This window comes from Lithobates pipiens, unplaced genomic scaffold (genome assembly GCF_037356315.1).
Source record: "Lithobates pipiens isolate NorthernLeopardFrog02 unplaced genomic scaffold, aLitPip1_a1.2 Scaffold_3, whole genome shotgun sequence".
NCBI lineage: Eukaryota > Metazoa > Chordata > Amphibia > Anura > Ranidae > Lithobates > Lithobates pipiens.
The window spans coordinates 201,801,528-201,821,190 of NW_027507790.1; the positions used below are offsets into that span (position 1 = coordinate 201,801,528).

Genomic DNA, 19,663 nt, shown 5'->3' on the forward strand with positions numbered 1-19,663 from the left:
TATATATAAGTCGTGTATATATACAAATCATAAATAATAGTATATATAATATAGTTGTAGAAGAGCTGCAGGCAGTGTACACATAGTAGGATGACTATATAAGATAAGACGATGTGGCCCCCCCATACACGATGTGATCACGTACAGTCAGTCCCATGTTCTAGAATGATAACATTGCAATGTTATGGGTGTCCAAGTGACTCCTCCCCCTCCTGGTCCTCAGTCTCAGCGCCCCGCCCCCTTCTCCAGGCCGCCGGACACCTCTGTCTCGTCGCTCTGTGATTGGCTGGCTCTCTCCATCCGGGTACTTTGCGCAGTTGCAGCTCGTTCGCCTAGAGGTACCAATATGGCGGAGGTAAGGAGGAAAACCGGGCCGGAGCGGGGGGAGGGACGGAATACACGGAAATACCGGGCTCCGCCGCCGCCGAAACCGGCTCAGTCCCCTCACGGCTCACCCCTTAGTGCCCCATCCGGCTCCACGAGGAGTCTGGGGTGACAGGGGCCGACCAGGAGCGGGGAAATGTCGGCTAGGCCGCGGCTGGGAGCGGACGGTCAGGGGTGGGGGAGGGACCGGGGGGCCGAGAGGCGGCGGCCGGCCGGGACCTGTCCGCTTCTGGCGAGAGATGGTTGGCTCTGTACGGATGAGTTGGTCATCCTCGGCGGTATCCGGAGTGTTGTGAGTGATGGACGGCCAGACCAAGCTGGGTAATCCCTCCTCCGGACCGGTCCGTACACCGACAGGACCGGGGACATGGAGGGGGCTCTGTGTACACCTAGGCCTCTCCTATAGGGGGAGATGTTACCCATAACAACCAACCACCACGCCCCCCTCCGCAATCTGACCTATCACTATCAGCAACAGGTCCGCACATCACACCCAGGACACTGCCAGACCCTCTACTGACCCGCCCCCTCCTCTTCATAGACTACAGGACCAACCACTACCATCTGACACCCTACTCCATGGTACTACACACCTCTCCATCCCTCCCCGCCATCAGACATCCTACTCTATGGTACTATACACCTCTCCATCCCCACCACCATCATATATCCTACTCTATGGTACTACACACCTCTCCACCCCCCCCCCCCCCCACCATCAGACATCCTACTCCATGGTACTACACACCACTACATCCCTCCCCACCATCATATATCCTACTCTATGGTACTACACACCTCTCCATCCTGCCCACCACCAGACATCCTACTCTATGGTACTATACACCTCTCCATCCCCACCACCATCATATATCCTACTCTATGGTACTATACACCTCTCCATCCCTCCCCACCATCAGACATCCTACTCTATGGTACTATACACCCCTCCATCACCACCACCATCATATATCCTACTCTATGGTACTACACACCTCTCCATCCCCCCCACCATCATATATCCTACTCTATGGTACTACACACCTCTCCATCCCTCCCCTCCATCAGACATCCTACTCTATGGTACTATACACCTCTCCATCCCCACCACCATCATATATCCTACTCTATGGTACTATACACCTCTCCACCCCCCCCCCCACCATCATATATCCTACTCTGTGGTACTACACACCTCTCCATCCCTCACCACCATCATATATCCTACTCTATGGTACTACACACCTCTCCATCCCTCACCACCATCAGACATCCTACTCTATGCTACTATACACCTCTCCATCCCTCCCCACCATCAGACATCCTGCTCTATGGTACTATACACCTCTCCATCCCCACCACCATCATATATCCTACTCTATGGTACTACACACCTCAAAAACCGCCCCCCCTCCACCATCATATATCCTATTCTATGGTACTACACACCTCTCCATCCCTCCCCACCAGCAGACACCCTACTCTATGGTACTACACACCTCTCCATCCCTCCCCACCATCAGACATCCTACTCTATGGTACTACACACCTCTCCATCCCTCACCACCATCAGACATCCTACTCTGGTACTACACACCTCTCCATCCTCCAAACCATCATATATCCTAGTCCTATGGTACTACCTTCATCTACACATCTCCCCACCATCAGACATCCTACTCCATGGTACTACTTCCATCTACACACCTCTCCATCATCATATATCCTACTCCATTATCATATATACTGCTTCTATGGTACTACCGTCATCTACACACTTCTCCATCCTCCCCACTATAATATAGCCTACTACCTATGGTACTACACACCTCTCCATCCTCCCCACCATCAGACACCCTACTCTATGGTACTACAGTACACACCTCTCCACCCTCCCCACCATCAGACATCCTACTCTATGGTACTGCACACCTCTCCATCCTCCCCACCATCATATATCCTACTCTATGGTACTACACACCTCTCCATCCTCCCCACCATCAGACACCCTACTCTATTGTACTACAGTACACACCTCTCCACCCTCCCCACCACCAGACATCCTACTCTATTGTACTACAGTACACACCTCTCCACCCTCCCCACCACCAGACATCCTACTCTATGGTACTACACACCTCTCCATCCTCCCCACCACCAGACATCCTACTCTATGGTACTACACACCTCTCCATCCTCCCCACAATCAGACATCCTATTATATAGTACTACACACCTCTCCATCCTCCCCACCATCATATATCCTACTCCTATGGTACTACCTTCATCTACACACCTCCCCACCATCAGACATCCTACTTTGTGGTACTACTTTCATCTACACACCTCTCCATCCTCCCCACCATCAGGCATCCTACTCTATGGTACTACCTTCATCTAACCACCTCTCCATCCTCCCCACCATAATACATCCTACTCTATGGTACTACTTTCATCTACACACCTCTCCATCATCATATATCCTACTACTATGGTACTACCTTCATCTACACACCTCTCCATCATCATATATCCTACTACTATGGTACTACCTTCATCTACACACCTCTCCATCCTCCCCACCATCAGAAACTCTACTCTATGGTACTACCTTCATCTACACACCTCTCCATCATCATATATCCTACTACTATGGTACTACCTTCATCTACACACCTCTCCATCCTCCCCACCATCAGAAACTCTACTCTATGGTACTACCTTCATCTACACACCTCCATCCTCCCCACCATCAGACGTCCAGCATACATCCTACTCTATGGTACTACACACCTCTTCATCCTCCCCATCATCAGACATCCTACTCTATGGTACCACCTTTATCTACACACCTCCACAGAGTCTCTATCTCTATATACTGGCTTTTTTTACACAGCTCTGTGCTGTGTATATTCAATTTGCAGATCCCTCTGTTGTATACATTGTATCTGTGTAGCTCTATACTGTATATAGACTCTATTTGAACATCCCTATACCATATATAATGTATTTATGGGTGCTTGTACCTATATCTGCAGATCTTTATACTGTACTTGTAGATCTCTAAATCGTATATAGGTACTTACAGATCTTTACACTCAGTGCTGTACTTAACTCTGAGGTTGGTGAGCTGTCAGCGCATACACAGCCGGTCCGGGGTTTGAAAACCCCCGCTCTTCTTGCAGTGCTTCCCCGATGGACCAGATCGATTTGATTGGCCAGTGCTATCGCAGTGAATTAATCTGTTCTGTCCCGGAAGCGATGCACAGAGAAGCGTAGGGATATTTATGTATAAATGCATAACGTATATGTTTTATAATATCCTGTTCCTGTGAGTGGATATATTATGTCAATCTCATTGTTTGTTTCTTTTCTCTCTTTTTTTTCTTCCCCCCCCTACAGGCTTCCTTTGACAGTTCGAGCCCAGGTTTGTCCTGTTTCTTACCGTTTTATACATCACAGCATCCTGGCTTGCTGAGAGGTTAGACTGAGCCAGGGAAAGGACACAACAGAGCCCTCTGCTGTCAGCTGACTTTGTTCTTTATTTAATGATGGGGATGAGGAAGTAGAAGTTCTGCTGATCGCGTCATCAGCTTGTTTTAATTGGAAATGATCCAGTAATACGAGCTTTATTATTGTCTCTGTGAGTGGTATTTACATTGTCTATTCAGAGTTTTTGTATATTGTGTAGGTTATTGATTATGTAACATAGGTTGCTAAAGATATATTCCTAGCAACAAGTGTATTAGAATACTGGATCGCAATGTGCTGATATTGGCCACAACCAGTTACATAATACCCAATTAATCAGATTTCTTAAAACTTATTTGAAGTTAACAGAACAGTAATTTACAATTTAAAATTGAATAAAGTAAATTGAAAATATATACTTCAAAACAATTTAGATGTTGAGATTTCCTATCCCAGGTACCAAGTAAACCCTTAGATTTTTTTTTTCTCCCCCACTAATTTGCCATTCTAAATTGGGGTACCGTAAAATTTCTGTTTCTTAAATAGCGTAATTTGGACTGGTTGAGGGCTGTACGCTAAGTTGCAGCTGGTATAGTTCAAGGCGGTCTGCAGTAAAATACAAGGTCTCAATACCCTGTCCCTCCCCCCTCACAAATCGCCTACTATTGGTAGGTGTAAAATGTACCTGTAAAGAAAAAGTTAGGGGTTATATATGTCTAAACCCCATGTTTTTACATGCAGCACCTAAGTGAAAATGACAACACGCTACTTCCCGCTAGATCTTGGTGAATTTAGAGCAGCCAACATTTCACATGGTGATGCTGTTTTAGTGGACTCCAGTGACCATCTTGGAAAATTTTGCTTGCTCAGCATTCACATCTTCCTCTATGGTAAGGCTGCATTCACACAAGAGTTTGTGTGCGGAGAGTTTGCTGTGTTCAGAGGTGGCTAAATGATGCATCTGAATGAAGCAACAGTCTGTGATTTGGCCACATACAAACTAGCTGACCAGATTGTGCAGCCTAAATTCAGCAGAAAAGCCGACCCTGAACACGCACTGATGTTGATTCATTAAAACCGGAGAGCGCAACATCTGGTGCAGCTATGCATAGTAGCCAATTGGCTTCTAACTTCAGCTTGTTCAATTAAGCTTTGACCAAAAAAACAAACTGGAAGCTGATTGCTTTCTATCCAGAGCTGCACCAGATTTTGCACTCTCCCTTTTTAGTAAATCAACCCCAATGTGTCCAGGGTCTATATTCACAAGTACAAGTGAACAGCAGTGGTGCCTGTAGTTTATTTGTATTGGTTGATCACCTCTTCGGTTTTTATTTTTTGCACTATAAACAAAAATAGAGCAACAATTTTGAAAAAAACGCATTATTTTTTACTTTTTGCTATAATAAATATCCCCACAAATCTGACGGTCAGCACTCTTACCTGCAACTGTTCATGAACAGTGTGTGTACAACCGTGTTTAAAAACTCCTATTTCTTGCCAGGAGCCTCCCCTTGCCCCATAGAAACTCCAGTGTGAATGCTGCCTCAGTATGATTCCAACTTTTTTTTTTTTGCAACTTCTAACAGAGGATTTGTAAAGGAGCAGGGACAATTTAAGCAGACCTGTACCATGCAGTTTTGCTTATCAGTGCGGTGGCAAAATACTCAGATGACCTAAATAGAATTTCCATTATACTTTAATTGTGGTAGTCAGTGCTTTCCAACTCCATCCTTGAAGGCTATGACCCTCCAAATAGTTTGAGGAATTTAAGAGTCCTAGAAAAATGTCATTCCCTTATAAGAAGTTATGGGGTTGCATGCAAACATTGAGGGTAACCCATCTCTCTCTCTCAACCTCCTGGCACATAACGGCAGTTCTCAGCTTCTTGTTTGACATATTTATCAAACTGAAGCCCCTGCCAGAAAAAGTAATTATTCCCATAGGGAATCTTTGTGTTAAAGGGAATCAATTGAAGCCGCTGCACCTCTGATGTCATGGTGTACTATGCAGGATCATTGGACCTGCATAATATTTGAGCATGCCGAGGGCCTGCTGACATCCCAGGAGTGTCAGAAGAGGAATAAAATGAGTAATTCACCTTCATCATCCCCTAGACAAAATGTGCATTTAATCTTTACAGTGCGGTGTTCAAACTTAAATTCTTATAATTGTGTAAACATGTTACAAAAAATATTTTTTTACCCCTTATTTAGCTGTAATTACTCTGTTGGAGTCTAAAATATGTTGTGGGGTTAGTCGCCTGTCCAGAGTTATGCGCTGTACAGAGTAGCTGGGAAGTGGTGTGTGTGGGTGGGTGGGTGGACAGGCAACTGCTATCAGACTTGGCGATCTAATACAAGCCAGATATAATGAAAAAAATTCACTTTCTCTAAAATGAACTTTTTTTTTTTTTTTTTTTTTTTTTACCAAAGTTTTTTATATTGGTTTATTATAGATGTTACAATTGCTGATCATTCTTTCTAAAAATACTGGTTACCTGGATGTCATAGAGATTTAGTTTTGTTTTTGATTTCTCAGAAGCGTACCTGAAACAAGTATGCAAATTGGTAGTTTTGAATTTCTCTGCATTCAAAATATTGAAGCATTTGGGCAGCCATTATTTTCTGCAGCAATTGCCAGTCCCTGAGTGTGTGTTTTTTTTTTTTTTTTTTTTTTTTTTTCTTTTCTCAGTAGTTTCCCTTTTTTTTTTTTTTTTTTTTTTTTTTTTTTAAAGGGATGCTCTGCCATACCAGTTTTCACCAACAGGTGTAATTGCTTTGCGTCTGACAAACAAAACTCAAATTTGGGGGGTATTTGTTTTTCTATGAAAAGCTATAACTAAACGCAATGCTTTTTGTTTTTGGTAGGGTAAGAGAAGGTTATAACCTCCTGACAGGTGTCTTCCCCCCCATGTGTGTCACTTTGGGTAGATTGTTTGTCGCTAGAACTCATGTCCCCATTGGAAGATTACCCTTCCTTTTTTCGGTGGCAATTGAAAATGTTACTTTTGGTGATAACAGTAAACAGGACCAATAGAGAGGTTTCAACTCCCTAACTTTTTGCCTTTAGTTATACTTTAGGAGACAATAATATATAAGTAAAACTCACAAAAGCAAAATAATTTTCTGCTGAACAATCCTGGCCCTCGGATTGGGTTAAACAGCCCTACATGATGTAATTAGCAAGCATCTGCTTGATAATCATTGATTTAAACAGAGTTTATTCTCTAAAAAGTGTAATAACTAAAGCTTTGTCAAAGATCTGTCAATGTATCAGCCTTAGTCTAAGTGCATAATAAAAAAAAAAAAATATATATATATAAAATTATTAAATTTTTTTTTTTATAATCCATAAGAAATATTAATGTAGAAATATGAAAAGTTTTCCAAACAGTTGAAGCCTGGACAAAAATGGTGGCATGTTTCTGTGTTAGTTTTTGTATCTAGTTGTGAGTCTTTGTACAGTTTTGTGTGAGAACGTTATAGGCAAACCCCACATTCACACACCTTACTTGTTCCATGATTTTATCTATTTGAAACATAACCTGTGATATTTCTAATTTACTTTTTTACTTGATTGGCCGGTTCTGTTTTTTTTGTTTTGTTTTTTTTCATAGAGGGGTTTGACTATATTGTTCATCTTTCTGTGTTTATGTAACTGAAATGCTGCAGTCATTTTTCCAGCTTGTCTTGGTTCTGGAGCTTTTCCTATGTTACATTAAAAATCCAAATAACAGCAGAAGCAAACCTTGGCAGTTATTCAGAGAATATAGCCAGTCCTATAAATTAAAGTGGTTCAGTCTTAACAAAGAAAAAAAAAAAAAAGTCAGCAGCTACAAATACTGTAATCCAGCGCTGTCCTCACCCAGGTCAATGTTTTGACGGTGTTTGGGTCCCCTGACACTGGCATGTTTACTAAGGGAAGCCAGCTGTGACTCCTTGCTGCTTCCCACTATTAGTGCCCAAGTCACGCTGCACTTTGTGAATGGACCTGCACCTCTCTGGGGCCTGTGACGTGTCCCAGAAAATTGCGGGCAGGCAGAGGAAGGGGATGAACTTCCGACTCAGCAATTGGAGCGGTGGTAGCGGATACCTGATAAAACAAGTTACCTCTTCCTCATTTAAAGAAAACACAATCTCCCTTTTTAGGGTGAAGTTCCACTTTGTAAGTAAGACAACTACATAAGTGTTAATAGTTATAACCTCACATAATATGCATTGTAGACAAGGTAGTAATTGGGCTAAACACAGCCTGTAGTGTGTACCCCTCCTCCAGTTATGAAGGAGGTGATTCTTCATTAGGTTCTCCTATTTGGCATATTGAACAACTGGTAATAGGCTATGAATTACATTGGTGTCACTGTGATGTTCTTGGATGCCGAGCGACAGATGAGCTTGTCTTAGCTGATGCTTCCAGTGTCTGGCATTGCTATATTGCAATAGTAACCAGTAGAAGTCAGTGTGAGAGGCTTGACTGTCACTTAGGACTAAAAAAATGGATGTTCTGGGACCACTGTTGTATAATATATTGGGCCCTATAAACATTTAGCGGTGCAACATTTTCAGTAGTGCAACAAATGATTTGCGCTGTATGTTCCTGTGGAATGTAATCTGTATGGCAGACATCGGAAAATACCTATTTGTAATATTTGTGCAACTTAAAGTAAAACTAAAGGTTGTGGTGTTTTTTATTTTATTTATTTTTATTTTCCTCTCCTTCTTTTAAAAATAACAAACATACTTGCCTGCCCTGTGCTGTGGTTTTGCACAGAACATCCTGGATCCTCCTCTTCTCGGGTTCCTCGTCGGTGCTCCTGGTCGCGAGCAATGGCCGAGCCGCAGTTCTGTGTCCATTCAGACAGTCATTGTTCGCCCCCGCCCACTCTCTCTCCTCACTGACTTTGACAGCAGTGGGAGCCAATGGTGCTGCTGCTGTGTCTCACCAATCGGGAGGGACAGTCCCAGACAAGGCACTCGTGCACATTGTGGGATCGAGCCCAGGTAAGTATTAGGGGGTCTGAGGGGGGCTGCTGCACACAGGTTTTTTTTTATGGTGCACTAATGCATTTATTTTCTCAGAAAAAATATATGCAATCCTCAATTGTAAAGGCACAAGGTTTTTTTTATCTTAATGCATTGAATGCATTAAGATAAAAACCTTGTGCCTTTACAATTGAGGATTGCATATATTTTTTTTAAATGAGAAAATAAATTCATTAGTGCACCAAAAAGCAACTGGTACAGGACTTCGGGTAGACAATGACCTTATAATTTGCTGCACTTTTTTTTTAGACCATTTCAAACATAATTTTCCTGTTGGAATTTCTTGTTACACCACCAGTAGTTTATCAGGCTTATTTTATTTATATAGCTATAAGCAGAAAGATGCAATGATGGTATTCACTTTATTCACATGCCCTGATTTATAATTTTTTCCACATTTGCATGCAGACAAGGCTTTCCAGCAAAAGTGACCATGGCAGGTGAGGGGACAAACTATATCTCTGCTTGAGTAGTTGCGGCAGCAGTTTACAAATAAAATCAAGTGTAACCAGGGGCAAAAATATTTATGGCAGTCTGTCGGCTTGTTTCCTTGAGGACACCCCCTCCTCCTAATACATAGCTTTTTATGTGTTGGTCCTGTTAGTAAATTCTTTATGTAAGTAGCAAAGTGTCAGTTACAGGGGCCATTTTTGTCCAGTTGCATTGTAAAGTAAATACTAAAACAGCAAAACAATTTTCAGCTCTGTAGTAACAGTGCCAAGGTACCTGCAGTTCTCTCTCCCGGTATCCTGGACAGACTGTAGCCTTGCAGATCATCTCCAACCACTTCCTCTTATGTCTTCCATCTTCCTTTAAGAAGCTACTCCACCTAGTCTGCCTGTCTCTTGAGACCACCACTTCTGTAACCCTGTACCTTTTTATGTAGCCCCCTTTTTCCTGTCCACCCACCACCCCTGCATTCAGTGCACTTGCACTCCTATTTACTGAGCTCACAACATTCCTGCAGCCCCCCTCCTCTCACGACCCACCATGCCGGTTGCTCCCATTCTTTCATCACCTACCACGCTTATACCTCCCCTTCTCCTATCTTCCCCTCTCACCAGCACACTGGCACTCCACACTTTATCTTCACAGTATCTGTGCACTCCCAAACAATTACCTATTTTTTTTTTTTCTCTCTACACCCTGCCCTTAACACCATGCCTGTGAACCTGCTCTTGTGTATGCTTATCCTCATTATCTCTCCATTTCTACATGAAGTGCATTATCCTGCTTAAGCTTGGACGATCTCCCCCCCACCCCACATGCTAATTGAGTATCCCTGTCTCTCACCCATCATTTTATACACACTGGAGCTCCCCGATTATATTTTATAAGGACAAGTGGATTGAGACTCCTGGGCTGCAGTACCTTTATTTTTTTTTTTTTAAGCACCCCCATAGGGCGTTGCCCTGACTTATGAAGCTTAGAATAAGCTTGTTGTGTCCATGGACTGTAAAGTGCCAGAGCCTCTGGCCACTGAAATGTTGGCATTTGAGAGTGACATTACAGGTATCAGAGCTTTGCAGGTATTTTTCCTTTAGATTTACCAAAACCATATAATGAGGTCAAACCTAAACACTTTTTTTTTTAATTTTTATTTTTTTTATTTATTTGTATGCTATCAGGCAGGCCCTCGCACTATATAGTTGAAGGTAAATCTAAAGAAAATTGTATAATGTATGGCCAGCTTAAAGGATAAGTTCACCTTGTAACAAAAAATAATGCACATTTTTTTTGCAGGTAAAAAAAATGTGTCCTGCATGTCTCCTGTAGACTTAGTTTTGTGTAGAGCCTTGTCTGCATTCAAGTTTGTAGAAAATGAAAAGGCATGTGAAATCTTTAGAATAGTATCAGTACTTAGTGATCGGTTACCTCCTAAAATAGACTATAAAACTTTCATCATTGGAAGTAAAAATACAGCATATATCTTCCCTTCCCTGCTTCACTGCATTTGGTCAGTATTTAAGTGAAAAAGTTCACTTCAGGAGACATTTTTATTTTCTGTCAAAGATCATTATTTTGAAACGAATAGCACCAGTCCCACTTGGCAAAATAGTACAAGTGAAACTGAAAAAATAAAAAATCAAACTTGCTAAAATGTATATTCAGTATTGTTGATAAAATGTATTCTAAGTGTGTAGAAATGCTATAATACTTAACGTAAAATACAAATAACTAACAATGGAAATGTGCTCTTAATTGATATCGTATATTGCATTTAAGGCCCTCTTTTCAATGTTGCTTTAAAAAAAAAAAAAAATTGCAATTTGAACACCTTGGTCAATTACTTGTATTGCTTACTTTCCAAATTTTAAAAGAGAACAAAACGGCCTCTGCAGAGAACACATAAAGATAAAATATTTCATTATTATTATTACTGGCTTCAGTTACTGACAATCATGCAACCAGTGAAGTCCAAAGTTGGAACACGTTATTGTCATGCTACGTCTGAGAAGACATTCAGCCAACTAGCATTTACATTTTTTGTAATCAGTGGTCTGTATTGCTTGCCTGTATATTTCTCTCAGTGCAGACTTTTAAAACTACAGTAATATTCAACAATAAATAGTGTTTGTTCCTTGTAGAGATGCTGTTAAAAGAGAAGTATGGGGTTTGAATTATTTTTTTTTAATTTTTTTTTCTGAATCATACTTACCTAGGCGGATGCTGCATCTGTCCCCCACGACTCCAAATGCTGAGAACCAATCGTTCAAACGATGCCGATCGATTTGTTCTCACAGCTCCGAGTAGAGAGCTGATGACTATCAGTCACTGCTGTGTACTCTACCCCCCTTGTTTACTGGAGCACTGGGTGTTGGAGGGGGCAGGAGCAGCCGGCTCAGGCTCTCAGTGGCCCACTGAAAGGCTGAACTGGGTGCTGGTCCAGGCATGTGGGCAGATCCCGACTTCATTGTCTCAATCTTGCCTGAGCCTGGTCTGGCTCTGTGACGGCAACAGGCCACAGAAATGTAGAACTAACTGTGCTCCTGTGATCCATAGGAGTAGTACAGCCAAACGAGCTTTGGCTGTACTTCGCTGCTTTAAAGGAAAAATTATTTTTGTGTTTTTTTTTTTTATTTTATTTTTTTTGCAAAATTAAGCTTTGTAATTTTAAATTTTACTTTTCTCAATCAGTCTTCAGGCAGCTATAATTTTTCAAGACAACCAGAAATGTTGCTATTAATACACATAACTCGCATGACAAAAGTCCCAATAAAAATGGTTCTTAACTATAATATTATTCATAATAATATTTAACCACTAATGATGTCGGTAATAATAGACAAAAATGACATAACTTAATATAAATTTAAACTCCACTTAAACGGGAGGCAGGGCTCTGTGCTGACTGTAAACTCCCCCTTCACTTAAACACTCACGGTGTTGAGCTGCAGCCAAGCCTGTCTATGCTAAACTGCTTACACCGAGGAAAACCTTGTTTACAGAGCACAGTAGCTTTACCTGAAACCTGCACACACAGGTGTTGTGGTTTTCAATCAGTTCTGTCAAAACTTTCAGTAAGTGAAAAAGGCGAGCTGCTGCTGTGCTCTTTAGAATCCCATCTAAGCCTAGGTTCCCATTTGAGCATTTTGTCATGCGATTTGGGAGATCAAATCGCATGACAAGTCGCAGCCTATTGCAGGCAATGGCACTGTTCCAATCAGTGCGACACCGATTAGCGAAAGTTCCTGTACTACTTTTGCCTGTTTCAGCTGCAACTTCAGTAGACATCTGTGCATGAAGCCACACAAGTAGCGGCTGTAATCACGCTGACCTTGCTACTTTGAAATTGCACTACTTGAAGTGAAGGTGGGCGATTTTCAAAGTAGCATCAATGTGAACCAGGGCATGAATTGTAAATTCTTTGTTAGATTTTGTTTCACGTAATTCCGCTTATATGAGAGCATTGTGTACAACAAGCTGCTTGGGTGAAGCCTCTGGAGCGCTCAAACGCAGATCTTAATGGAAGTGCTGTCGGTCACTTTAAAGTAGCTGTTGGCAATCTTCAGTAAACCTTGGCTGTTCTTGAAGCTTTTTAGGTCTCGTGCACATGGTGGTGTTAAAGCGATTTATTTATTTTAAGAGGTGTCTGTCTGTTTTTTTTATAATATATATATATATATATATATATATATATATATATATATATATATATATATATATAATTTTTTTTTTTTTTATATTCTTACATTTTAAAGTGCACCTTTTTGTAACATATATTACATGTTACAACTCTGCCCCACCATGTGATATATGGCCAGGTAGCTTACACACAGTCTGCTAGAGCCCTGCATTGCACTCACAATCTGCTGATTGTGGGTGCAATGTTTTCCAGGCTGCCCCGTGTGTGTGTGTGTGTGTGTGTGTGTGTGTGTGTATGTATATATAATTATTATATGAACTTCTCCTTATAAAGCTGGATTTTTCTTCCATTTCCTGGCAGAAACTTTGTGTGCTTGAATACACCATTGTGCATGACGCAGCTGCTTGACTCAGGTGCCCCTCCTTAAGCAAGCTGCTTGCTGTAGGGCAGGGATATGCAATTAGCGGACCTCCAACTGTTGCTAAACTACAAGTCCCATCATGCCTCTGCCTCTGGCTGTCATGCTTGTGGCTCTAAGAGTCTTGCTATGCCTCATGGGAATTGTAGTTCTGCAACAGCTGGAGGTCCGCTAATTGCATATCCCTTCTGTAGGGGCACTTGACAGGAGGGAGGGGCCAGGACTGCCAGCGAGGGACCTGAAAAGAGGAGGATCAAGGCTGCTCTGTGCAAAACCCTGCACAGGGCAGGTAAGTATAACATGATTGTTATTTTTAGGGGGGGGGGGGACTTTAGTATCACTTTAAAGATCAGCTAGCTACTTTGTTAAAGTTACAGCATTCTCAATAAGACTTTGCTCAATACCTCAATACAGGAACTCAAGTTTTCTCTAAAGGCTTGCTGCTCGAAGCATGCCAGATGTTTGCTGTACACACTGCTCTCATACAATCTAGCTCATGTGGACAAGGTCTTATGAATGTACCCTGTAACAATTGTTTGCTTGTAACAGTAAAAAAAGGAAAAAATTATTATATCAATTAAAAAAGCTCCAATTAAAATTGATCCGAAACAATTTTCACAAAATTGAAACTCTACGTTATCTGTCTGCACATTTTAATTGGATAGAGGTTGATCAGACTTTTGGAAATTACTTTGCCCCAGTTTTTATAAATCGATCTTATAACAAGACCAACCTGCAAGTTGTTAAGGAATGAAAGTAAAGCTCCAGTATTTGCTCTGCAATATGTTAATTGCAACCGTTATATGTAAAAATTGTTTTAATAAATGATTACTCACATTGGTGGGAGTCATAGTCAGTGATTTAGCAACTATGAAACATATCATCATGCCATGCATGTTCTAAGGGGGTTACATTTAGGAAATATGTGCATGGAAAACAACTGTATTTGTTAATGAGACAGCAAGCTTAAATTAGTCACACTTAGGAACTTTATGTAAGTCTCGAAAATATATTGTTTTATTTCAATTTTTCTCTGAAATAGATAACTACTGAAGCATTTCACAATGAATTATTCAATCAGAATGACAAAGAGAAAGTAAAGGTAATATATTAAACAATATTTTTTTTTATTTTGAACAAATGCTTAAGTGAGACTGGTGCTTAAAGAGGTTGAAGGGAGAAGATTTGTCAGCAAACTTTTTACATTTCTGTAATGATCACCACAATTTTTTATATAATACTGTCTGTGTTGGTTATTGGCATCAGGGCTGACACAAATCCAGGCTTCAATTGGCTTTTCCCCAACAGTTTTTGAATATCTTGGACCAGTAGGTAAAAAAAAAAAAATTCTGCTACTTGAAAATCTTTTATTCTTTTGGCAGTATTTTAGTATAAAAGGAGCATTCGGCACTGCAATTCAGGGATGGAGAGAATCTGGTTGTTAATTTGTATGCCAGTGTCACTTTATTCCAACTCGGGCAGAACACAGAATTCACAAGGTTCTCTTGCAAAGGAAACATTGAGAATAAATATGAATTGTGTGTTCTGATTGGAAACCATTCTGATTAGTGAACCAAGAACAGGTCATTAACAGCTAGTCTTCCATCCATCTCTGAGATTTAAAACAGACACCTGTCATCTGGCAATTACAAGGTTCATTTTATAGTGACCTCAGTGGAAGCTGCAAGAGTGACATCGTGGCTTTGTGGGAAGGGGTAGAGATAAACTACTATAGGAAAATGCCACCATTTAAAAAGCCAGCAGATGATTCTTGGGTGGTGGCATCACTTTAAGCAAACACTTCAGCCATTTTAACGTGCAAGTTCACCTTTACGGAAAATCTGTAAGATGAACTTACTCTTGAACCCCTTCCCATTGCACCCAGTCCCGCTAACCTGGAGTCTGACAATCGCCCGCACCGACGGATCATATCACCGATGTACCGGTCCAGGGATTTGAAATTCCCATGGCTTTCTCTCCTCTCTTCCTGCGATGACAGAACAGGCTACACGGGTTCTGATTGGCGGCACCAACCAATTAAAATGCTCCTAAAGATATTAAGCTGTGGGGGATTTCTAAGCCCCGGACCAGTGAGGCAGCTACCCAGTGGCTCCTAGCGGGTGATAGCTGCGCTCTAGGTCAGCTGGACTGGGGGGGCGGGGGGGGGGGGTGGAGAAGGATCCTGTGTAAGTTCACCTTTTTTATAGATTTTTTTTTTTTTTTTTTGTAAAGGTGAACTTGCCCTTTAAGCAATTTAAAGTAAAAGTTTTGTACCTATATCTCGCTGCTTCTACCTTGGTTTCACATTGTTACTAGTAGCTTGACTTTTCTGAACTTCTAGGCTAAGGCACACCCACCTACTGTACCCTATCCAATGAGTGTTTTTATGGCGCTGGTGTCCACAGTAGATAGGCTATAAATGAGCAGGAATTAGAGCTGTGGCTTAGTCTAGAAGCTTAGGAAATCAAGCCATTGGTGACACCAGGATGAGAGGGAATACAAAGATGTTTCTGGTTTTGCAGAGATCTTGTTCTTAGATGGGACTTTTCCTTTTTAGGCTCCATTCCCATGTGCGACTTTGGACACAGTTATTTGACAAGTGGAAGCCTGTTTTCAATTGATGCACCTTGAAGTTAGTGACTTAAAAAAGATTCTTGCACTACTTTGATGCAACTTGGGTCCAGAGAGTGAAAAGTAGTTGTGCTCCAAAGTCGCACTGGGAATCGTGCAACTTATGAGTCCTGCAAGCTTAAATGGAGCCTTAGAAAGACTTTGAATGTGGCTGATGGGTTTACATTAAAGCAGACTTGTGGCCCCTGAGGTTGGGATTTATCTGGGAAAACAGCTGCCTCCAGTGTTGGTGTATGTGGACCTGGACATCTACAGCTCTGATCAAGCAGCATGCTTTGATTTTATGATAATTTTTTTTTTTTTGCATGCCTGTTATGAAGAAAAATGTGAAATTCTGTTTTTTTTTTTTTTTTTTTTTTAAAGTAAATCTTTGTTTGCCTGTTTTCATATTAAGAGTTATCGCCGTAAAAAGATTCAGCCTCTTATTCTATTAGGCTGGGATCACACCTATGCGAATTGGATGCAGTTTCATTGCATCCAATTTGAATGACAGGAGATTGTGACTGGCTCTCTATGGAGCCGGTTCACATATCTCAGTTACGGCTGCGGATTGGCTTGCACAGTAATGCTGTGCATCTTTTGGCTCTGTTTTCAGGGCCGCATTCAGGCAAAAATTCGGCTCTGCTTTGTCCCTGAAATGGAGAATGGAGACGCACTGGACCCCTGCTGTGAGCCGCATCCCTCGAAGGTGTGAACCCAGCCTTAGTGCCCTTTCACGCTGGGGCGGTGCGGGCGTCGGCGGTAAAGCGCCGCTATTTTTAGCGGCGGTCTGCGGCCTCTAGCAGGGTGGTTTTAACCCCCGCTAGCAGCCGAAAAAGGGTTAAAACCGCCTGCAGCGGCACTTTGCCATCCGTATAGCCACGCTGTCCCATTGATTTCAGTGGCTAGGAGCGGTTTAGGAGTGGTGAATACACCGTTCCTTTCACCGCTCCAAAGATGCGACTAGCAGGACTTTTATTTTTTTTACCATCCTGCTAGCGCACCGCTCCAATGTGAAAGCCTTCCAGCTTTCACACTGGAGTGAAAGGGGTCAGTTTTTTCAGGCGCTACACAGGCACTATTTTTATTGCTGTAGCGACTGAAAACCGCCCCAGTGTGAAAGAGGCCTTGGACACAATGATTGATTTACGGAGGTTTGGTCTCACTGATTTTTATCTAAATGATTCTGATGCTGATCTGAGTTTTTCCATAGGGTTCACAGGGCATAGTCCAAGGTAAAATATAAGCAGAGCCAGTTTCAGTGGCTTTTATTTAGTAAAGACGACTATATTATCAAGAGACCCACTAGATCGGTTGAATACGGATAGCTAGAATTTAAGCCAAATGGTATTTAATATATAAATGTGTTAAATGTTGACTTCACAATTTGTTCAGCCTTGGCAGGCACTTTGGAAACCTTTTAAGTATTACAATAACCGCAAATACTAGTAGTTATCTTGTCTGCTAAACAAGGTTTTGAATTACGGATTTCTACACTCAAATAAATGTAAATGTAGTTCCTGGGAACAGTGCTTATTATTACTAGGGGCTTTTTTTTTTTTTTTTAAACTGGAATAGCCCCTTCAAATATCTGGCGATGGCATGTTTGTTGGTTGAATAGACACCGCATTAGTCCTGGTTCACACTGGTGTGCTGTGTGATTCATGTGATTTGCATAGCACAGTCACATGTGATGTCTGTGCGATGCGAATTTGAATTTGCATCGCATTCGGACCAAAGTATTGCAGGCCCCCCACCGCGCCCCCCCCCCCCCCTTTTTTTTGTTTTTTTTTGTTCGTGGTCTGCACCAGAATTTGATTGCGTGGGTGATTCATGTCTGAACTGACAGTTTGCATTGCGATATGCGAACCAATAAGGGGGTGTCATTAACTTTGTACTGACACTCCTAGTGGTTCGCAGTGTGAACCACTGTGCGATTCAGGTGTGATGCAGGAACCGCACTGAATTGGCAGGGTTCCCACATCGCACCAGTGTGAACCGAGCCTTAATGTTAAATGTCTGGATCCCTGATTTCAGTTTGGGCTCCTTTTACACTGCCACATCTTGAAAGTTGTGCAATTTTACCGCAATTTCGACTCCATTTAGGCAATGCCTGTGTAAACTTGAGGTCTATAGCCCTCAACTTGCATTAACATCGGACCAAAGTAGTACATGACCTTATGAATGGTACTCATTGAAAATCATTGGGTACGACTTGTCATCTGACTTTGCAGGACAAGTCACACAAGTGTGAAAGGGGCTTTAAAGTTTTTTATGTGTATTCTGATGCTATCCAGATTCTTTTGGCGTCAAGCTGGAAGAAAATATTGAATTTAATTTGGGGCTTGATGCTGGATATCAGGTATCTGATGATCTTAACATTATTTTATTAAGCTGTTACCTAGGTACAATTCTGAGGACTATTTGATTTTTGTATCAGTATTTGGAAAAAAACTTCTTTTTTTTATCTAGAGCTGTCCTATTTTACATTTAGTTGTGTTTGCTCTGTTTTTTAATCCTAATTTTTCTATATCTTTTTAGCAAATCCCAATTCAGCATTTTGTGACATTAAGCAGAGTATTTCTTTCCTGTCTTTTATAGTTGGCTCTCTGTCATCGGAAGATCATGACTTTGACCCTACAGCTGAAATGTTGGTACATGATTATGATGATGAGAGAACTCTTGAAGAAGAAGAAATGAAGGAAGACGGAAAAAACTTCAGCTCTGAAATTGAAGATTTAGAAAAGGTTTTCCATTAAGCTTGATTATTATTATTATTATTATTATTTTTTATTTATTTTTTTGAATGAATGAATTGTGTTTTAAAGTGATTGTAAAGCTTTGATTATTTAAAATAAATAAATAAACATGTCATACTTGCCTCCACTGTGCAGCTCTTTTGCACTGAGTGGCCCCGATCTTCCTCTTGCAAATATGTAAACATCCCTTGTAATAGGAATATGGCATGACAGGTCCTCTTTACAGTGAGATCTGGGGTCTGTAAGTCCCCACATCTCTCCTCTAGGCTGAGAAGCCTGAAATAAAAAAAACTACCTTGGCTTCCCAGTCGAGACAATGCAATGTTTTCAAATGCAGAGGGCAAGCATAACGTCTTTGAAGGTTGTAGAGACTGCAAGGGGCCATCTGGCCTGTGGTATTCTCTATGGTAAACTTCCGGGATCAGCGGATTCCTTCTCTGGCTCGCTGATCGCACGGGCAAGCCAGTAGAAGAACCGGAGGGTGGCGGAAGGGGGGAGATGTGCCCCTCTGCTGCCTGTAAAAACAATCAGACAGCTGTAAAAGAAAATATCTGAATGATGCTTGTAACTGCAGGCATCATTCAGCTATCTCCACTCAGTCTGCAATGTCATATGATGTCGTGCTGGTGGGAAGTGGTTAAGCTACCAAAATCAGCTGCCAAATCCGGCATTGCTACTGTTTCTTCTTGCTTGAGGCTGCCATTTTGCTGAAGCCCAGAGCCCCTGAGCAGCAGTAAATCTTTAGGCTGTCAACAGTTTGGCCTTTACAAATTCTGCACAGTGACTAAAAATAGAGAGCAACTGAGCATCTGCAGAGTAGGGTGAGACTGTATATTACTGTATCTTAAACAGTATAGACACGTATGTTTAATGTTTTGCTTAGCTATACCTG

At 41.6% G+C, this 19,663-nt stretch overlaps 1 protein-coding gene across 3 annotated transcripts in view; it reads left to right on the forward strand.

Moving 5' to 3' along the window:
• The first annotated feature begins 276 nt into the window (after positions 1-276).
• Positions 277-19,663, forward strand: part of MIER3 (MIER family member 3) — a 45,741-nt gene continuing 26,354 nt past the window's right edge. Inside the window, exons 1-4 of one of the 3 annotated variants that reach the window (XM_077462699.1) lie at positions 277-355; positions 3,787-3,811; positions 14,445-14,504; positions 18,614-18,759. In XM_077462699.1, the coding sequence (XP_077318825.1) occupies positions 18,661-18,759 (99 nt within the window). In that variant the 5' untranslated portion in view covers positions 277-355; positions 3,787-3,811; positions 14,445-14,504; positions 18,614-18,660. Of the gene's footprint in view, positions 356-3,786; positions 4,028-14,444; positions 14,505-18,613; positions 18,760-19,663 lie in introns of all 3 variants that reach the window. The other 2 variants (XM_077462697.1, XM_077462698.1) reach the window with 2 other exon arrangements.